The 19,002-nt window shown below is 42.7% G+C and overlaps 1 protein-coding gene across 1 annotated transcript; it reads right to left on the bottom strand.

Moving 5' to 3' along the window:
• Positions 1–1,635: 1,635 nt before the first annotated feature.
• On the bottom strand, positions 1,636–18,372 carry LOC147139408 (galactose-specific lectin nattectin-like). Its single transcript, XM_086045734.1, has 6 exons — positions 18,161–18,372; positions 12,322–12,428; positions 6,801–6,886; positions 6,543–6,677; positions 3,164–3,272; positions 1,636–2,307 (listed from the first exon to the last, which is right to left on the bottom strand). The coding sequence occupies exons 1-6, from the start codon at positions 18,370–18,372 to the stop codon at positions 2,234–2,236; spliced, it is 723 nt and encodes a 240-aa protein (XP_085901860.1). The 3' UTR covers positions 1,636–2,233.
• Positions 18,373–19,002: the final 630 nt, after the last annotated feature.

Here is a 19,002-nt window from a genome sequence, read left to right as displayed (position 1 = left end):
TGCATTTCAAGACAAGCAAGAAAAGGCCAAAGGTACAGTCGCCGCTGGAATCTCCATCTTATGAATCTGTTTGAGAAAGATAACGAAGATTTGAGAAAGGAGGTGCTGGATGTGATAGCCCAAATCATCCCTGAGGAAAAGAGCAAGCTTGGATTTGCAGTGGATACCGTACACAGAGTTGGCCGTATGAAAGATAACCGCACAAGGCCTATCATCATCCAGTTCACCATGCGCACTTTTCGACACGAGGTTTGGAGGGCTGCACTCAACTGTGACGTGATGGCAGAAGATTTAACCTACATGGAGAGACAATGCAGAAATAAACTGTAGCCACTCGTCAAACAAGCCCGCGACGAAGGAAAGACGACTAAATGGATTGGCCCTGTCGCCATTGTTGATGGCATGAGACACAACCCACACGCGTTGTTTTGAAAATGTGTTAGTTTTATCCCAAGTCGGGGGGGGAGTTGCTATGGCTATTGACGAAGACACCGCAGGGCGGAATTTCCTCTGCCTTTTATGGCCAATTCCAGTCCACTGACTTTTACTGTCAAGCAATGATCAAAAAGACAGCGTCAACAATAGATATTGTGCCTACAACAACAATCGAACTAGATGACTAGACGATACATTTAATTGTATTGAAAAAATGATCTGGAAGGTGGAGGCGAAGGTGTTACGTGCATGTGTAGCTTCTTTACACACACATACATGACATAACAGCCATGCCGCTGCCAAACTACCAGTAGTCTGCTTCGCAGCAGCAATAAGCTACGTGGTGGATCCTCTCCTCCGTGGCACCAAATAAATTGCCGGGCCGAGCCGTGGGAAACTGTACGTCATCGCAACATGTGACATAACGGACCGATCACGAGAGAGAATGCGCGCGGTGTTGTATACGCAGCAACAATTTGTGATGTGTGCGCGTCATGTGTTGCAGACCTGTCGCCAACATGTCTCACAGCACAATGCGTCGGTCACGTGATGCAATGCGTCAGTTGTCGCCCACGCCGACACGGGATTATAAAAGAAGCCTAAAGAAGCCTTTCGCCGAGTAGATTGTGATGAACTTTGGCCACCTCGCGACCATGTCACACGCATGTGGGCTGATTAGTGGGGCGGACTAAAATTTACCTCCACCCTTGCTTAGTCCACCCCTTTTTTTCAAACGTGTCACCCCCTGTCCTCCGCCACAAAAATGGGTGTCCGTCCGGGACGGAGGAACGGACTGTTCCGCCACCGGGGCGGACTGCCCAGCTCTGGAAAATAGTGAATTGTTGTTGCTTGTGGGACAGATTTGAGTGAGGGATCAGGCTGTTGAAGAGGCTTCCAAAACGCAGTCAGTCACTATTTCTTTTCAAACCTCATAGGGGGGTGTTCCTCGTCGCCAGTTGTAGTGTGTAGCTTGTCTGACTGTGCTCCACTTGAATCGGCTGACAATGTAAACTCTTTGTGCCTCTTCAAGCACCATGTCTGTTTGGGAATACATGCTTCTTATATAGAGAGCTGCCCTGCGCCAGCGCTTGGGAGGGGGTGGTTCCTCGTTGCGGGGATGGAGCTGAGGTGACTTATGAGCTGATCATTTGAATCAGGTATGTTGCAGCAGGGAGAGATGGGAAACAGTCAGAACAGTAGTCAAGTCAAGTCAAATTTATTTCTATAGCCCTCAATCACAGGAAAGTCTCAAAGGCCTTCACATGCCCATAGCTGATAGCATATAAACGACATCCCCTGATCTTAACCCCCAGGAGGGTAAGAAAAAACTAAAAAAAAAACATCTGGGGAAAAATGAGAAACCTTGAGAAGGGACCACAGATGGGGGAATCCCCCTTCCAGGATGATCAGGCTGCAATGGATGCCGAGTGGGCAACATTGAACATTGAGGACCAGAGCTGGTTGCCTGATGTATGTGAAAGTGATAAATATCCAGAATATGTATGTGAAAACATGAATGTATGCAAATGAGGGAGCACATCTTAATTTGTAACTGCTACTGACTGTGCAACTTCATTTTTTAAATGAATTAAAAAGAAAGTAAATACAAAAACACACCTGCTCAAAGAGACTGATTTATTAATTGGATATACTTTGAGTGTCCAAGTTAGTATTACTAGTCTTTTTTTAATTTGCAAATTAACAACTGGGAACAATTGGTTGTTTTCAACAGCAAGTCATTTAAAAAAGTGAAATGCACGTTCCAAAGAAACAATGATGATGGGGGGCTCTGCTTCTCTTAATGGTTTTTCAAATCTTTGGCACAAACAAAAGATCGTTGACCATTACACTGGAAATCACTCCATGAGTCACCTGTAAGAATACATAAATGAACACAAAATCATAAAGAGGAAGTCAACCCCAAAGGTTTCTTTAACAATAATATATTGTGTACAGCCCCAATACTCTAAACTTGATATTCTGATTAATATTGTGTTTATGAAATACGAATTAAGTTGCAATGTTTGTCTCTGTGTGCCCTGCGATTGGCTGGCAACCAATTCAGGGTGTCCCCCGCCTACTGCCCAAAGACAGATGGGATAGGCTCCAATACGACCCGTGACCCTTGTGAGGAGAAGCGGTATGGATAATGAATGAATGAATGAATTAAGTTGCAAAATCCACCTGTTTTACCCATCTCAGGGGGCGGCCATTTTGTTACTTGCTGTCGACTGAAAATGACATCCTAGTTGCTCAAGGCTCAGTTAACAACCAATCACAGCTCACCTGTTTTCTGAAGCTGAGCCGTTATTGGTTGTTACCGGAGCCCTGAGGAACTGTGATGTCATTTTCAGTCCACAGCAAGTGACAAAATGGCCACCCATTGAGATGGATAAAAACAGGTGGATTTTGCTTCTTAACTCATATTCCACAAACGCAATTGTGATCAGAATGTCGTGTTTTGATCAATGTGGGTGCATACAATATATTGTAAAGAAAATTTTGGGGTTGATTTCCGCTTTAAGTATGATTATTTAATATTTATCAACACCAGATGACCTGCATTAAAGTTTACAGCACAAGAGAATACAATTTCAATCAATGACATATCAACATACCGGTAACTATTCTTCATATTCAAAATTCAAAGATAAAAACATAAGAGGATAAATGATTTACGTCACTCATCACATGAGAATAATTAAGAATGACAAAACTGCATTCATACCTTGAAAGTTAATTTCTGTGCAGTCTTGATTTGTATCCATTCTTGGCCTGTTATTAGCCCAGTCAAAGTAATCAAACGGTGAGCCATCAGTCCATACAAATTCTCCATCCTGAAAAACAAAAGGATTTTCACAATATGTCTGTTCACTTCTCTAAAACATTTTGAGCATCATATACTGTAATAGCCTCCTGACATTTATGGTGATGCTTGATTCTACAAAGTAGCTTACTCAATTGTGAGACTGGGGGGGAAGAAAATCACCAGAGAAGGAAATACAAGGATATTGTAAGATGATTTATTTTTATATGGAGGTTCATATTTGTATGGATTTATTTGCTTTCTTATTTGGGGGAACTATTGTAATGCAATTGTGTTGGCGAAGGAATATCTATGGTGATGAGGCCACTGTGTATGGGTTGACATGTTACGTAGGGCTGGCCAAAAAAAAAAAAAGAAACGAGGTGAATAAAGTCTGTTGTGAAGCTATTCCCTCTCCGTGTGCTTGTCTTACCCACCCCATGACCTTCGATTGAATAATCACACTCACTATCGCCAGTAAAACGAGTGTTACAAATGATCAGAGCTGGGCAGTCCGTCCCTCGGCCGGACCGGTCGAACCCTCCGGCCCGGCCGGATGCCCATTTTTGGGGTGGGTGGGGGCTGACAAATTTTTAAAAAGGGCTGGACTGAGCATGGCCGGAAGTGGATTTTAGTCCGGCCCACTAATCGGCCCTCATGCGTTTGACGTGGTCCCGAGGCGGCCAAATTTCATCTCAGCCTACTCAGTGAAAGGCTTCTCTTTAGGCTTCTTGCTACTCCCGCGTTGTCGCAAGCGACAACTGCCGCATTGATTCACGTGACCGATTGTGCTGTTGGCGACAGGTCTGCAACATATGCCACGCACCCATCAGGAATTGTTGCTGTTCTGATCGGTCCATTATGTCACATGTTGCGATGACATACAGTTTCCCACACGGAGAGGAGGCGAGAGAGGATGCAGCACGCAGCTCGTTGTTGCTACAAAGCAAACTAGTTTGGTAATAAAATTAAATGCATAGTCCAGTATTCTCGGTCCCTTTATGGTTGTAGCAGGCACGATATCCATTGTTGTCGCTGTCTTTTTGAAGCAACGCCCCCCGATTTAGAACTTAACTGTTTCAAAACAACTTGTGTCCGGGAGTATATTAAGCTGCGCGCAGCACTCAAGTATGACGCTGGCACATCAAGGTGGAGTTCATGCACCTCCTCCGGCGTCTTTCCTACTTCCGGAAATACGCCGTAGCAAACCTGCTGTGTATAGTGGTTTACTGGTATGCTTTTATTTTGAAGGCTGTGAACGAAGGGAAGTGCGAAAAATAAATAAGTAACTTGTTGAATGCGACTTCTGGCCGTCTGTTGGACCCAAATCATGATACAATATGACAAAACCAACCCTGGGGCTCGCAATGGAAGTAAGCACACGCAGTTGGGTAAGTAGTAAAGTACTAGTGTCGCATTTTGAAGCGTGTTTGAAGCGTGTCCACAGCGGGTTTGAATAGTAAATTAGCCAGCTAATGATCCTTAAAAAGCCTCTATATACATATATATATATATATATATATATATATATATATATATATATATATATATATATATATATATATATTCTAGGGGTGTAACAGTAAACGTGGGTGTAATAATAAGTTTCGGTATGGCATGTTTGGTTCGGTCCACCTTGCGTACCGTTTCTGATCAGTTTTTATTATTAGCGCGAGCTTACTCACGGGCGCTATTGACTGTTGCACGCAGGAGAGGAGGGTGGCGCCACAAAATAATAAAGAAAAATAACCTAGTGCAGAGCGCCCTCGCCTGTTGAACTCCTCCACCTGCAGTCACATCCAGCAAATGTATTGTATTGAATTGTACTGTAATTCGGGTTAGAGCGCCCCGAGCGGTAAAAGAAAAATCCACAGAATAGCCGCACCGGACTATAAGCCGCATGGCTTAAAACCTAGGAAAAAACGTGGGTGAGTAGCTTCTTTACACACACATACGTGACACAACACCCATGCCGCTGCCAAACTAGGTTGCTTTGGAGCAGCATCGCGCTGCGTGGTGGGAAACTGTATATCATCGCAACATGTGACATAATGGACCGATCAGAGCAGCAACAATTCCTGATGTGTGCGTGGCATGTGTCGCAGACCTGTTGCCAACAGCACAATGTGAATCAATGCGGCAGTTGTTGCTCGCGCCGCCCCGTGAGTAGAAAGAAGCCTAAAAAGAAGCCTTTCACCGAGTAGGCTGAGATGAAATTTGGCCGCCTCGCGACCACGTCACAGGCATGAGGGCCGATTAGTGGGCCGGACTAAAATCCACTTCCGGCCATGCTTAGTCCAGCCCTTTTTTAGAATTTGTCAGCCCCCGCCCAAGAATGCTATATGCATATATATATATATATATAAATACATATATATATATATATATATATACATATATATATATATATATATATATATATATATATATATATATATATATACATATATATATATATACATTTATATACATATATATATATATATATATATATATATATATATATATATATATATATATATATATATATATATATATATATACGCGGCTGCCCTTGGATTCTGCTACGGCGGCGCAAGCTCTGCGGCTGCCTTTGGATTCTGCTACGGCGGCACAAGGCCTTCAGCTGCCCTCTGACTCTGCTCCGGCGGCGCAACCTCTGCGGCTGCCTTTGGATTCTGCTACGGCGGCGCAAGCTCTGCGGTCTCCTTCCGATCCTGTTACGGTGGCGCAAGGCCTTCAGCTGCTCTGACTCTGCTCCGGTGGTGCAGGCTCTGCGGCTGCTCTCTGACTCTGCTACGGCGGCGCAAGGCCTGAGGCTGCCTTCATCCTGTGTGGCCCTCTGGTCGCCCACCTGAGTGGCCCCGTCAAGAACCTCGCATCTGGCCTACGGGACAGCCATTGGATTGGCCGCGCCAAACTGCATAACGTTAGTATCTTGCATTCCGAACAATAAGTATTAACTAATATTAATACAATATAATAATCTTTATTTGTTTAGTGCTTTCACAACATCTGCATTAATTATGAATTGCCTTGGTTTTTTTTTGTGAACACTTGTGCATACTGCAATACTGTAACTTAAAATTCGTCATGAGGATGGTATGTGGAGAGCTGGGTCTTTTTTGGGGTGGTACTTGGTGGAAAAAATTCAAGAGCCACTGGAGTAGGTAAAATGAAGGCATACTGAGTGGTGAATTGAGGTGAGTGCCTAATTTATCAGAGACATAATTTTCTGTGGAAGAAACAATCTGCACAAAGTGCAGCTGAGTTACAGCATGTGTATTACTAAATATTTTACCTCAATCTTGTCATGGAGGCCAATCCAAGAGCGTTTGAAAAATCCAGCCCCTGCCAGAATCAAGTATCGAACTACTTCATTTTCCAGATCATTGTGGATGGAAACCAGATTTCCACCAAGCATGTTACAGACAGTCTAGTTGGAAGAAAACAGGGTTAGTAAATTACAAAGTTAACAGGAGAAAAGTAAGTTTTGTTTTTCAGTTTCAGTTCATGTGCAATCGACTACTAATGTGTGGGAGGTCAGCAAATATTGTACCTCGGCAAGAGAAAATCTTAATCTCTCATTTTTAAAGATTAAACAGCGGGAATTCAGCCGAGTCCAGCCTGGAGGGCAATTGTAATCTGCAACATATTTTAGAACAGAGACATTTTGATGACAGCAGAAGACTGGTTAGGAGTCCAGCCTGGAGGGCAATTGTAATCTGCAACATATTTTAGAACAGAGACATTTTGATGACAGCAGAAGACTGGTTAGGAGTTGCTGCTTTACAGCAAGAACTTTCAGAGTTTGAATATGAAAATACGAAGTTAAGTTAGCTGCTTAATTGTGAACCACATGGAACCGAGTTTTGTAATGATTTGGGCTGTGAAGGTGATATCTTAATAAAAATTGACCCCTAAATTTTGGCTCTTTGTAATATTTTATTTAATGGTGTATTTAATGATGTCGGTGGAGTTATGCATGTCAAGAGAATACGTTAAGATTTTCAGATGAGTTGGAGAAAGTTTGGTACCATCCTACAAATGATGTCTTGGGAAAAAAAGTTGTAAAAAAACCCCTGGGCATTTTCGTGTTAAAGTCATGGCAGATTACCCACAGATTGCCACAAACCCTGTTGCCATTTCCAACATCCTATTTGTGTTAAGCAAGGTTTTCGGCAGTGACAACTCCCAAAACAAAACAGCGGCGTAGACTGGACACAAGCAACACACTTGTGGTGTCATTGTCTCCCATTATCCCCAGATGGGACCATCTCGTGACAGAGAAACAAGCTAAGGGCTCCCATTAGCGTTATAGTGAGTAAAATTCATGCACTTTATATTGATTTTTGTGGTTTATCTGTATCTTATTTTGAAGGCATGTTGAAACATTACCATAATGACCAGAGTCAGAGAGCGTTAGGGCGATGGTTGCCAACAGAGGGGGGTGAGGGAGAGGGGAGAGGTGATTGTTCCAACTGACAACTTTATCTCAGCTGTTGAAAATTAAGATTCATGGAGTGTTTAACAATAGAGAAAAAAATGTGGAATTGTTGGTATCTTGTTCTTGATTTATTTTTCCACATTTTTTTAAACAATTTATTCAGGGGGGCAGAGAGGATCTTAACAGACACTTTGATGTTAAAACACATGTGACATCTTCACACCGCTTATCCTGTACAGGGTCGCGGTGAGGTGCCGGAGCCTATCCCAGCTGACAATGGGCGAAAGGCAGACTACACCCTGAACTGGTCGACAACTCCGGCTTGTATGTATTTTGTATCAGTAAATTACTATTATTATTATTATTATTATTATTATTATATTAGAATATTAGTATTCCATGAGGAACCATTTTTTGTTGCAGCCTTTGAGCTGAGGTAATTGTAACATTTTGTAGACTGTCAATGTCCATAGTTGTGTTAATTATAAAGTTTTGAAGGCGGGTGTGCTGGCGTTCCCAAAAGTCCCTAACGTTACTGTTTGGGTGAAAAATGTTATGACTGTTGTTACATGATGCATCAGTTGCTATGCAGTTCATGTGGTCCTTTTGTGCTTTGTCTTTTATTATGTCATACAGGCCCGATGTCTTAACAGTTTATAAATATGAGTTACTCAGTGACACGTTCTTCTTCCAGTGAGGATACAAACTCTCTTCCAGTCCAGCTCTGTTGTTACTTTGTATTTTCATTGATAGACATTTTATTCTACAACGTCCGTATCATGTCTGCGTATGGATCCAAATCCCAATCTTCACGTGACAAAAAAACACACATTTCTCTTTAAAGGGTCTTTAAAATGCAAAGTGACGCTGGAGAGTGGAAAGAGGAAAGGAGGAGGGCTGGCTGTGTTTGTGAACGATAGATGGTGTAATCCTGGGCACATCACGATTAAGGAGCAGCTTTGCAGCAGGGATATTGAGCTGCTAGCTGTTGGCATGAGGCCATTCTACATCCCGCGAGAGTTTAGTCACGTGATCGCGGTGACCGTCTACGTCCCACCAGCTGCCAGCAGCGACACAGCCTGTGATGTCTTGACTGCAGCAGTGAGCAGGCTACAAACACAGCACCCAAATGCCCTGGTACTCATCTCTGGTGACTTCAATCATGCCTCCCCTTCCTCCTCTCTGCCTTCATTCACACAGTATGTCACCTGCCACACCAGAGACAATAAAACACTGGACCTTTTCTATGCGGAAAAGGGCGCAATGAAGTCAAGTGCAAATCAGTGCGCAATTGCGCATGCGCTGCTGGTTTCTTCTTCTTCTTCTTCTTCTGTTGAATTTCCGGCAGAGGAGACGCTTACTGTCCCCCGCAGGTTGCTGGTGCTACTTCATGTCACACCAGTCAATACGTCACACAATCGAGATTTATGCGGGAAGTCCAACGCACTTCTAAAGTCTCATTTATGCTCATTAAATATAGATCTGGTTACGTACAGTATAAGAGCCTTCCAAATGACAATCTGAAAGTAGAGGACTTCGCATTGAAGTGTCGCACAGAAATGATACAAATATTCACGTTTATCTTGGTGAGCCTTACATCTTTTACTAAAAGATGGTGTTTTGGGGGGGGGGGGGGTGGACCATTTTTGAGTTAAAGCCCTGTGCGGAAATGGCTAAAAAATGAAAACGTTTTCATGAAACAGGACCAACACCAATGTGCTCATGGCAAAAAAAAAATCTGTCAGAAAAAAGTGGTTACAAAATAAAATGTATATGAGAGAGAGTGAGTGAGTGAGTGAGTGAGTGAGTGAGGCACATTTTTTGTGAAAAAGGCCTGTGCCCCTCAGAATATGCCTTCCCACCTCCCTCCACTGAAGTAGAAAAATAGAGAAGGGCAAACATGGATATGTTTTAATTCAACCACCATACAATATTGATTCAACTGCACCTTTTCATCACAAACTTCAATGCTGACAAGATGTTGTTGAACCAACGTTGATTTACCATCAGTCTTCAACTAAAACCAAATAAACCCAAAAATCAACCATCTTCACCCAAATTCAACATTTATTTAACATATTTTGCTATCTGGACGCCTAGCAGCGTAATCATGTCTTTACTACGTTGTAGTACTCTTCCATACCAGCAGGTGACAGCAGCAGCAGGTGACAGCAGGTAGCTAATTGTCTTTGGAGACAAGGGAATTAGTGACGCACGTTTATCCAAACAGGCCCATGTTTCACATTAAGTATCAATATGAAACATTATAAAATACTTTTTTCTGTGTGTTTATTTAATTCCTATTCAAGACGTTATAATATAACATCATCCTTCGATGTTAAAAAAAAAAGCGTATTTAAACAATCTAACGCTTATATTGCTTAAATAAGCTTTTTCTTTTTCACAATTTCAGCTGCTGGTGTGCCACGGGATTTTTTCAATGAAACAAATGTGCCTTGACTCAAAAAAGTTTGAAAAACACTGAGCTCCAGCAAACCGGTAGTTTTAATTGGCAGCTTTGGGGTCCAACCGTTTGTTGCCAAATAATATTCAGCTATTCAACTGAACAAGACGTCCTCTCCATTCAAACGTCTGTCAAAAGTGCAAAATCTCAACTATATACCATGTTTGAATGGTCTCAATAGGCCAACTTAATCCATACTTAGTGTTAAAAAGGCCAGGTTCTTTCTTATTTATGTTGTCATAGCACTGTTGTCATAGGGTAGGGGGAGGCAATGTTTTCGAATTCACCCATTGGTGGGGGGTATTTCTTTAAATTTTGCGAGGAGGGACGACATATTTTTTTCCCGATGTTACGGTTCAACTGGCTTCCAGATTAACTGGCTCCATTTTGTGTTTCCTCTCTGCAGATTCGTCACAAGCTACATGTAAATTGTTCAAGTGCATACCTGTTCAAATCCTCAATAAACATGTGATACCAAACGTCTCGTTTACAACTCCCGATTCGTGGCTACAAGTAATTGTAAATGTAGTAAAAATGAAAATAAAACAAAAAGTGGAGGGCGGTACTTGAACCCATGCCGCGGTGAAGAATAAAGAAACACATGTCGCTGCCTAACCACTGCGCAACGAGCTGCCACATTTTCGGAGGCACACAATTTATACTTGTAGATCCGAATAAGTTTCTTGGCAATGCATTAAGAAAAAAAGTATGCGTCCGATTATTCTAAAATTATATACACACAATATACGTACACTAACGTCTATATCGTCACTGTCCTGTCAAAAAAAAAGTTCATTTTTGTCTTTTTTAAAAATTTTCACGTCTGCATTCAGCTTCAACGTCTGATGGTTTATGAACCGACATGACCAATGAAAAAGTGTTTTACGATGTCATGAATTTAAAATGTATCTCAAGTGGATGTCAGACAAAAGTTTCTGCTTGCACAGCCCCGCCTACACTTCCTCCTTGGTGGAACGAAGCCAACATCTATTGATGCAAAGGTAAAGTTTGTCAATACAATAACTGTTTGTAAAGTGTCATCCATCCATCCATTATCGATACCGCTTATCCTCACAAGGGTCGCGGGGCGTGCTGGAGCCTATCCCAGCTGTCTTTGGGCAGTAGGCAGGGGACACCCTGAATTGGTTGCCAGCCAATCGCAGGGCACACAGAGACAAACATCCGCACTCACAATCACACCTAGGGGCAATTTAGAGAGTCCAATCAACTTACCATGCATGTTTTTTGGAATGTGGGAGGATACCGGAGTACCCGGAGAAAACCCACGCAGGCACGGGGAGAACATGCAAACTCCACACAGGGAGGCCGGAGCCGGGATCGAACCCACGACCTCTGAATTGTGAGGCAGACGTGCTAAACAGTCGCCCACCGTGCCGCCGTAAAGTGTCATATGTATTATAATTTTAATTTGATTACTATAATTTGTTGCTGTCAACCTCTAGTAATGTCACCTTTGTGTCAAACAACATGCCATGTCTGCAACGTAACCACAGATGGCATTTACTGCGCAGGTAGTCAATACCCACGACTGTGGTCTTTATGTGTTCGTTCGACTGCTGACGAAGATAAAATTTATTATCACATATGCAACAAATTACCTGTGGAATGCGGGCTGGTCTTTTTGCCAATGAGTTTTCTACATGCATTGTTCCTTGAAACACACCTATCATACAATGAATACATCCATCATCTGGAGTAATGGATGCGGCTATCAGAACCGAAACCTCATCTTGACCAATGCCCTCCTCATGTTTGTGACTGAAAAGCAGAAGACAGTGACACAGACGTATCTTGAAAGAGGCCACACACAAATGGAGTGAGATTCGGTGCATAGTGTGATAGAGAGGAAACTGAGACACATAAACGTACAGTACATGGTAACAAGCGAATGAATGCAGCATGGTTGTTGAGAGGAGTGTGTGTGAGAGAGCGCAACCTTCCTCCCCAGACCGGTCCAGCCTGATTGGCCAACGGAAGGTGAGCCGGGGCCATAAATAGGGTGCCATCGGAGGTGGAAAACAAAAAAGGAGGGAAACCCGCAACAGGGGACCGGCAGTCGCACGCGCGCGCGTCCATCCATCCATCCATCCATCCATCCATCCATCCATCCACCAAAACACCGCAGCAGAGAGGAGCGACCCGCAATACCTCGCACGCCGACGAGGCAACACAGCCGACATTCATGGACGACGCTCGCCAAACGCCGTGCAAGGACAGTCCCCCTCTCTTCGTGCACCGGCGCTACTGGAGCAGAGCTATAACATTATTTTAAGGGGGGTTAATAATCTTTTAAATTTGAGCAACGGGGTTTCTTTTAAACGGGACCGTGGGAGGGAGCCTGCAGCCAACGGGAGGGGGGGGGGAGTATTGTTCTATTTAGTAGTAGTAGTGGGGTCGACCCAAGGGTGCGCGAGCTTTCAAATTGTATGTCGACATTGTATATCCCCGCATGCCGTGTACCGTGACCGAAGCCCGACTGAGTAGTACCGTTTTATATTTTTAGTAAGTGCAGTGTTTTAATCCTGTAAATTGTATTGTTAGTGAGTGCAGTGTTTTAATCGTGTAAATTATATTTCTAGTGAGTGCAGTGTTTTGATCGTGTGTGTAAATTTTAGCGTGACCGTTGGGCGCGGCCAACAGCGGCCCTAATGACTTCCTCCCCCCTGTTCTTACTTGGTTTTATGTATTTTTTACAAGGTCCCCTTGTTTTAATTCCTTTTACTAATCCCCCTCACGGTTCAATAAAACAATTTTTAATCAAACCACTATCCGTGTCCATCGTGCTGTGTCTCGAGGGTGCAAAGTGTCCATATCTCGGCCCGCTACACATGTTCCATCTGATTACGCTGAAATTATCCAAGGTGCTCGCTCTAATCCCAAACCTTACCAGGTGAAGTACTTGGACAACACTTTTCATGGACTTCAGCCAAGTAAAACTCTGTTAGGTCCATTAGACCAGAAAAAAGCACTTCACCATGTGTAATTTCCAGAGTTGCTTTATGTCAGACATGTTCATAATTTATTCTTAAATTATTTTATTGACACGTTGTATTAAATACTTTCCTGTTCTAATGGTACTTACCTTTTGTTTTAAATTTGACCTGTTAAAAAGTATACAATACTGCTTTCGTCAAACTTTTTTGACAGGTTTGTAAAGTAGTCCGAAAGTAAACAGGAAGTGATGTCATTTGTAGTCCATAATGTATGACGTCACACCAGGTTAAGTCACCAGGATGACGTCACGTTGTAGTCCGGAAATGGAGCCCCGCCCCATAGCCACGCCCCTTTGATGATATCATTTTGTAGTCCCTAACCACGCCCAATTCCACCCCAAACCACACCCCTTTGTAGTCCTGAAATGTAATTTTGCCCCTAACCACGCCCCGATACGTCACATCCTGTCCGCCATTTTGCGTTGCCATGCGTCGTTTCCGGATGGCCATTTTGCGTTGCCATACGTCACGTCACTTCCTAGTCCCCGCCCTTTAACACATAATCTATGGATAACGCCCCCTTCTGGCATGACCAAATATGTACCTTGTTTCGCTTGTCAGGTGTTGTTCTCATCAACCCTGCCCCTTAAGTCAAACAGTAACACCTTCTCAACCATTCGACAGTCTACTTGTATAGAATTGCCGAGTTTTCCATAAGCATCGTTAGTTTTCACTAACTTAACTTAACCATAAGCATAGTTGATGAGCATAGATGACCTGGTATTACGCTAAGATCAATTCAATCAGGTGGGCACTTCGCGATTGTATGGGAAACGTCCTAACAAGCTGTATTCGAAAAATAAGGGTTTCTATTCTCAGTCATTTAAAAAAAAACATAGCCAAGCATGCACAATGGTGTACAAGTGTAGTTCTGCTGTTTCATAGGTACATTTGTAGATGACGTGGTATTACTCCAATGACTCCTTGATCCTTGATTTTTGATGATCATTTGATCCACACCCTTTATGAATAGAAATACATGTTCCCTCAATCATGATGCCTTCATGAAGATCTGTTTTACTTTCTGTTTACACCCAAGTGTATGGTAGCGCCTCCTTAGATGAGGGGAGGATCTAAAAACATGTCTAAACATATCCCTCCGTTACTGTGAAAGAGGCGGAAGCATGATGTCGGAGGATACCCATATTTGGGCATGCAGGAAAGACCAGAAAAGATGGCGGCCGTGCAAACATGTCTGAACATGTCTGAACATGCCTGAACAAGCCTGGACTTATACCCCAGGCTATACAATGAGTTTCATGTTACAGGCGGATGTATGATTTCATCCATCCATATTTGGTCATACCGGAAAAGATGGCGGCAGCCAGGACATGCCTGGACATATCCCTCCATTACTTTGAACGAGGCGGAAGCATAATGTCCATATTTGGACATGCAGGAAAGACCGGAAAAGATGGCAGCCGGCCAGGACATGTCTGTACATATCCCACCGTTACTTTGAACGAGGCGAAAGCATAATGTCCATATTTGGGCATGCTGGAAAGACCGGAAAAGATGGCGGCCATGCAAACATGTCTGAACATGTCCCTCCATTACTTTGAACGAGGCAGAAGCATGATCTCATCCATACCCTTATTTGGGCATGCCGGAAAAGATGGCGGCCGTCCAAACATGTCTGAACATGTCCCTCCGTTACTCTGAGCGAGGCGGAAGCATATCGTCAGAGAATGTCCTTATTTTGGCACGCCGAAAAGATGGCGGCCATCCAAACATGTCTGCACATGTCCCGGGCAAATCTGGACTTGTCCCTGGTTACCACAGATGAGGCGGAAGTATGATGCCCTTATTTGGTCATGCCAGAAGGGGGCGTTAACTATAAATGATGTGTTAAAGGGGGGGGGGGGGGGCACTAGGAAGTGATGTAACGCCAAAATGGCCGACAGGACGTGACGCATGGCAACGCAAAATGGCAGACAGGATGTGACGTATCGGGGCGTGGTTAGGGGCAAAATTACATTTCAGGACTACAAAGGTGTGTGGTTTGGGGTGGAATTGGGCGTGGTTGGGGGCGGGATCGTACTTCAGGACTACAAAAGGATGTCATCAAGGGGGCGTGGCTAGGGGCATTTTACTAATTATTTTACATTATTTTATTGTGACTTTTGTAATGTCTTAATATTTTGTTCCTCTTTCTGTCATGCTTTAAATGTTCCATGTAAAGCAATTTGAATGGCCTTGTAGCCTACATGAAATGTGCAATACAAATAAACCTGCCTTGCCTTACAATGAAATGCTGCCTTTCATTTGGTAAATTTTCATCCAATTATTATTTTTTTTAAATGCATCTTTTTCAGACTGACCTTTTTTTAATTTTTTTTAATCCTAATCAAATGTGAATGCTTTTGATTGACTCTCACCAAGTTGCATTAAGTCTGCTGGAATTTTTCCAGATGTCAAATATTTCTCAATTCTGGAATATTAATTAAAAAATGTAGTGGTAAATGAAATAGTTACCAACCTCTGCTTATGGTGTAGGTCCACTGCGAGAAAGAAAGGAACAATGTATAAATTAGACCATAAATCATTTATCACATGCAGCTAATACAGGGTGGAGGAGACTGCATATTAACCTTTTTTTAAAGCTGAAGTGCGTGATGTTTTTATTTTTTTTTTCTGTTAAAAATTCATTTCCACCAAAGACACTACTAGAGGAGAAGACACGTGCGATCATACAAAGGCTCGTAAATTTAAATAGCTGATGACTCTCTACTGCAAAAATCTGAAACATCTTCTGACTACTGTGGAAAATGCATTGAACATATTAAGAAATTGGTTTAACATGAATAAATGAGCACTCCAAAAACAAAACGGAGTTAATTGTATTTGGCACTAGTCCAACTAAACAGTTATCTGTTTATATGTTCAATAATTCAGCAACCCCCAAAAAATGGAGTTTAAATTTCTGGTACAACATCAAATTTATAATTGGTTTAAGAGTAAATTCAAACTGAGGTTTAATTGAATCTGGTTTAATTTTAAAGTAGGTTTAAAGTTTGGTATAACAGAATTTGAATCTAAGACAGGATTTAATCTAGTTTTCAAGTTAAACCTTGTTTGTTCTATCTAGCATAAGTGATCTAAATTTTACATCATTCTACTTACAATTCCGGTGAACAGTCCACTGATGCCACACATGAGCAACAACAAGTGAAGATGAAATGGCATCTGTGCAATGAGAAAATATACATGTTACAGTATTAAGTTTATGTTAAAAAAATAACAACAACAATAACAACTTATGTTCAGTTGAATTTAGACACTATATATATAACATATTGTATAAATAACAACATAAAAGTTGACATGACATTGACATTAAAATGTAAACGTATGGCATAAATCTGTGAAATGTTACCGTTTGCGATTGTGGTGCCTTAGCTGAGTGAGTGAAGCGAAGACAGAAACCACCACCCTATGGACATGCTAGCACTTGATTGTCCAATAAGTTTATGCAAAGAGCCCTTTGCAACAGATGATGCATGCTAAAGGCAGTGTAAATTCTTTACATACTGAACCTGTATGTTATGCCTCCACCAACACATTTAAAACAAGGTGTGTCTATCATAAGGTATGTTCATTCCTTGTTTGTGAAACTAAATGGATTCACACATCCTTCACGCATGCCAACCCAGGCTCAGTGAGTGGTTGGACGCCCATACAAAAGAGTTCGATATGGTTTATATGGCAAGCATCATATCTGTATACAAATTGAGTAGGATTATCATTATATGTCACATACAATATCTGCGTGATTATGGCACATTTCTTACCAGAAAGAACCCATAAATCATAAAGGGGATTTTCAAAATCTTATGTGAATGTTACGAATTGAATATACGTTTTTTATATGATACAAATAAATCCATCCATCCATTATCGATACCGCTTATCCTCACAAGGGTCGCGGGGCGTGCTGGAGCCTATCCCAGCTGTCTTCGGGCAGTAGCCGGGGGACACCCTGAATTGGTTGCCAGGGACTGAACCATCCAATAAAGAGAAAAACAAAAAACATATTTAGATTGCCTAAAATACTTATACTTGTATATTAAATGAAGTGATTTTCTATATGAACTTTAATATGTTCCTACAAAAAGTATGTATGAATTTAATTCAATATTTATTTGTATCGCTCCGGCCTCCCTGTGTGGAGTTTGCATGTTCTCCCCGTGCCTGTGTGGGTTGTCTCCGGGTTCTCCGGTTTCCTCCCACATTCCAAAAACATGCATGGTAAGTTGATTGGACTCTCTAAATTGCCCCTAGGTGTGATTGTGAGTGCGGATGTTTGTCTCTGTGTGCTCAGCGATTGGCTGGCAACTAATTCAGGGTGTCCCCCGCCTACTGCCCAAAGACAGCTGGGATAGGCTCCAGCACGCCCGCGACCCTTGTGAGGATAAGCGGTATGGATAATGAATGAATTTATTTGTATCGGCGGCACAGTAGACGACTGGTTAGCACGTCTGCCTAACAGTTCAGAGGTCGTGGGTTCGATCCCGGCTCCGGCCTCCCTGTGTGGAGTTTGCATGTTCTCTCGTGCCTGCGTGGGTTTTCTCCGGGTACTCCGGTTTCCTCCCACATTCCAAAAAACATGCATGGTAGGTTGATTGGACACTCTAAATGGCCCCTAGTTGTGATTGTGAGTGCGGATGTTTGTCTCTGTGTGCCCTGCGATCTTCCGGAGAAAGAGCATCCTTCAAAAGTCCACCGGATTCCTCCCCCTCTCGTAGCCCTCTTTCACGTGCAGAATCCGCAGATTTTGTCTTCTACTGCGCCTTTCTAGATCTGTGCACTTGTCAGATAGTTAGTCCACCACTTTAGTCAAGCGCCCGACTTCTTGCTCCAATTTTGTGATGGTGTCGACTGAGTCAGAGGCGTAGCTTTCCAAGTCGGTTAGTTTGTTAGCATGGGTAGTGGCAGTGGCTTTGGCGGCAGAAATGGCGTCATTGGTCTCGCGTTTAAAAGTCGCCAGTCCACACCTGATAGTGGCCGAGAGTTGGTCAATCCTCCTGTCGATTATTCCGGCGAATTCATCTTCAAGCGAACGTATTTCAGCATGGACGGAGGCAATGGCCCCCAAAACCATAGCTTCGCTGGGGTCGGAGGCATCTTGACTGAGGCTTCCTCCCTCAGGATTGTCCAAGGAGGCTGCGGGGCCTGCCTCGACAAGTTTATGCGGTCGGTTTGGCATGTTTATACTCCACCAGAGATGAAAAAATTTGCAATAAAAGTCGGTGTGACAGGCTGTTATACGTTCCGCATCAAATATCTTCTTCGTCCTAACTCGTTCATAGCCAAAGCGGAAGTCAATTTGAACATTTCTGACCATTTTCCTCATGTTAAACATATAAAACATGTTTAAAATGTGTATAACTCTAAAAGAAAAAAAATGACATTTTAAGGGAGCTAAGCTTTCTGAACAGGTTTTAATTTGAATAGTTGTCAATCACATTTTCAATCACATTTTATTTATATAGCACTTTTCATACATAAAAAAGCAACTCAAAGTGCTTTAAAACATTCAAAGCAAAACATAGATAATTAGAAAAAAAATAAACAAATAAAAAAAATCCGTTCATGCCCTCCCTCCCAACAAACCCAAGACAGATATCCATTAGTACATCAGCAATCATTCACACACACCCACACAAAGTGCACAACCTGTTAAAATGTGTTAAAAAGACATGACAAGGCACAGAGAAACCATATGAGGAAAGGGGTACCCAAGGGGAGCTCTCCGCGCCGAGGGGAATGACAGCCCACGGCCACAGGGTCGCCACCACCATAGAGGCCCGGATTAGACAGGCGGGCCCCACACAAA

The sequence above is a fragment of the Filicampus tigris genome, chromosome 11, assembly GCF_054856515.1.
Source record: "Filicampus tigris isolate MCC_2025a chromosome 11, RoL_Ftig_1.0, whole genome shotgun sequence".
Taxonomy (NCBI): domain Eukaryota; kingdom Metazoa; phylum Chordata; class Actinopteri; order Syngnathiformes; family Syngnathidae; genus Filicampus; species Filicampus tigris.
The sequence above is the reverse complement of the archived record's forward strand: the minus strand, read 5'-3'. Positions and strand labels throughout refer to the sequence as shown.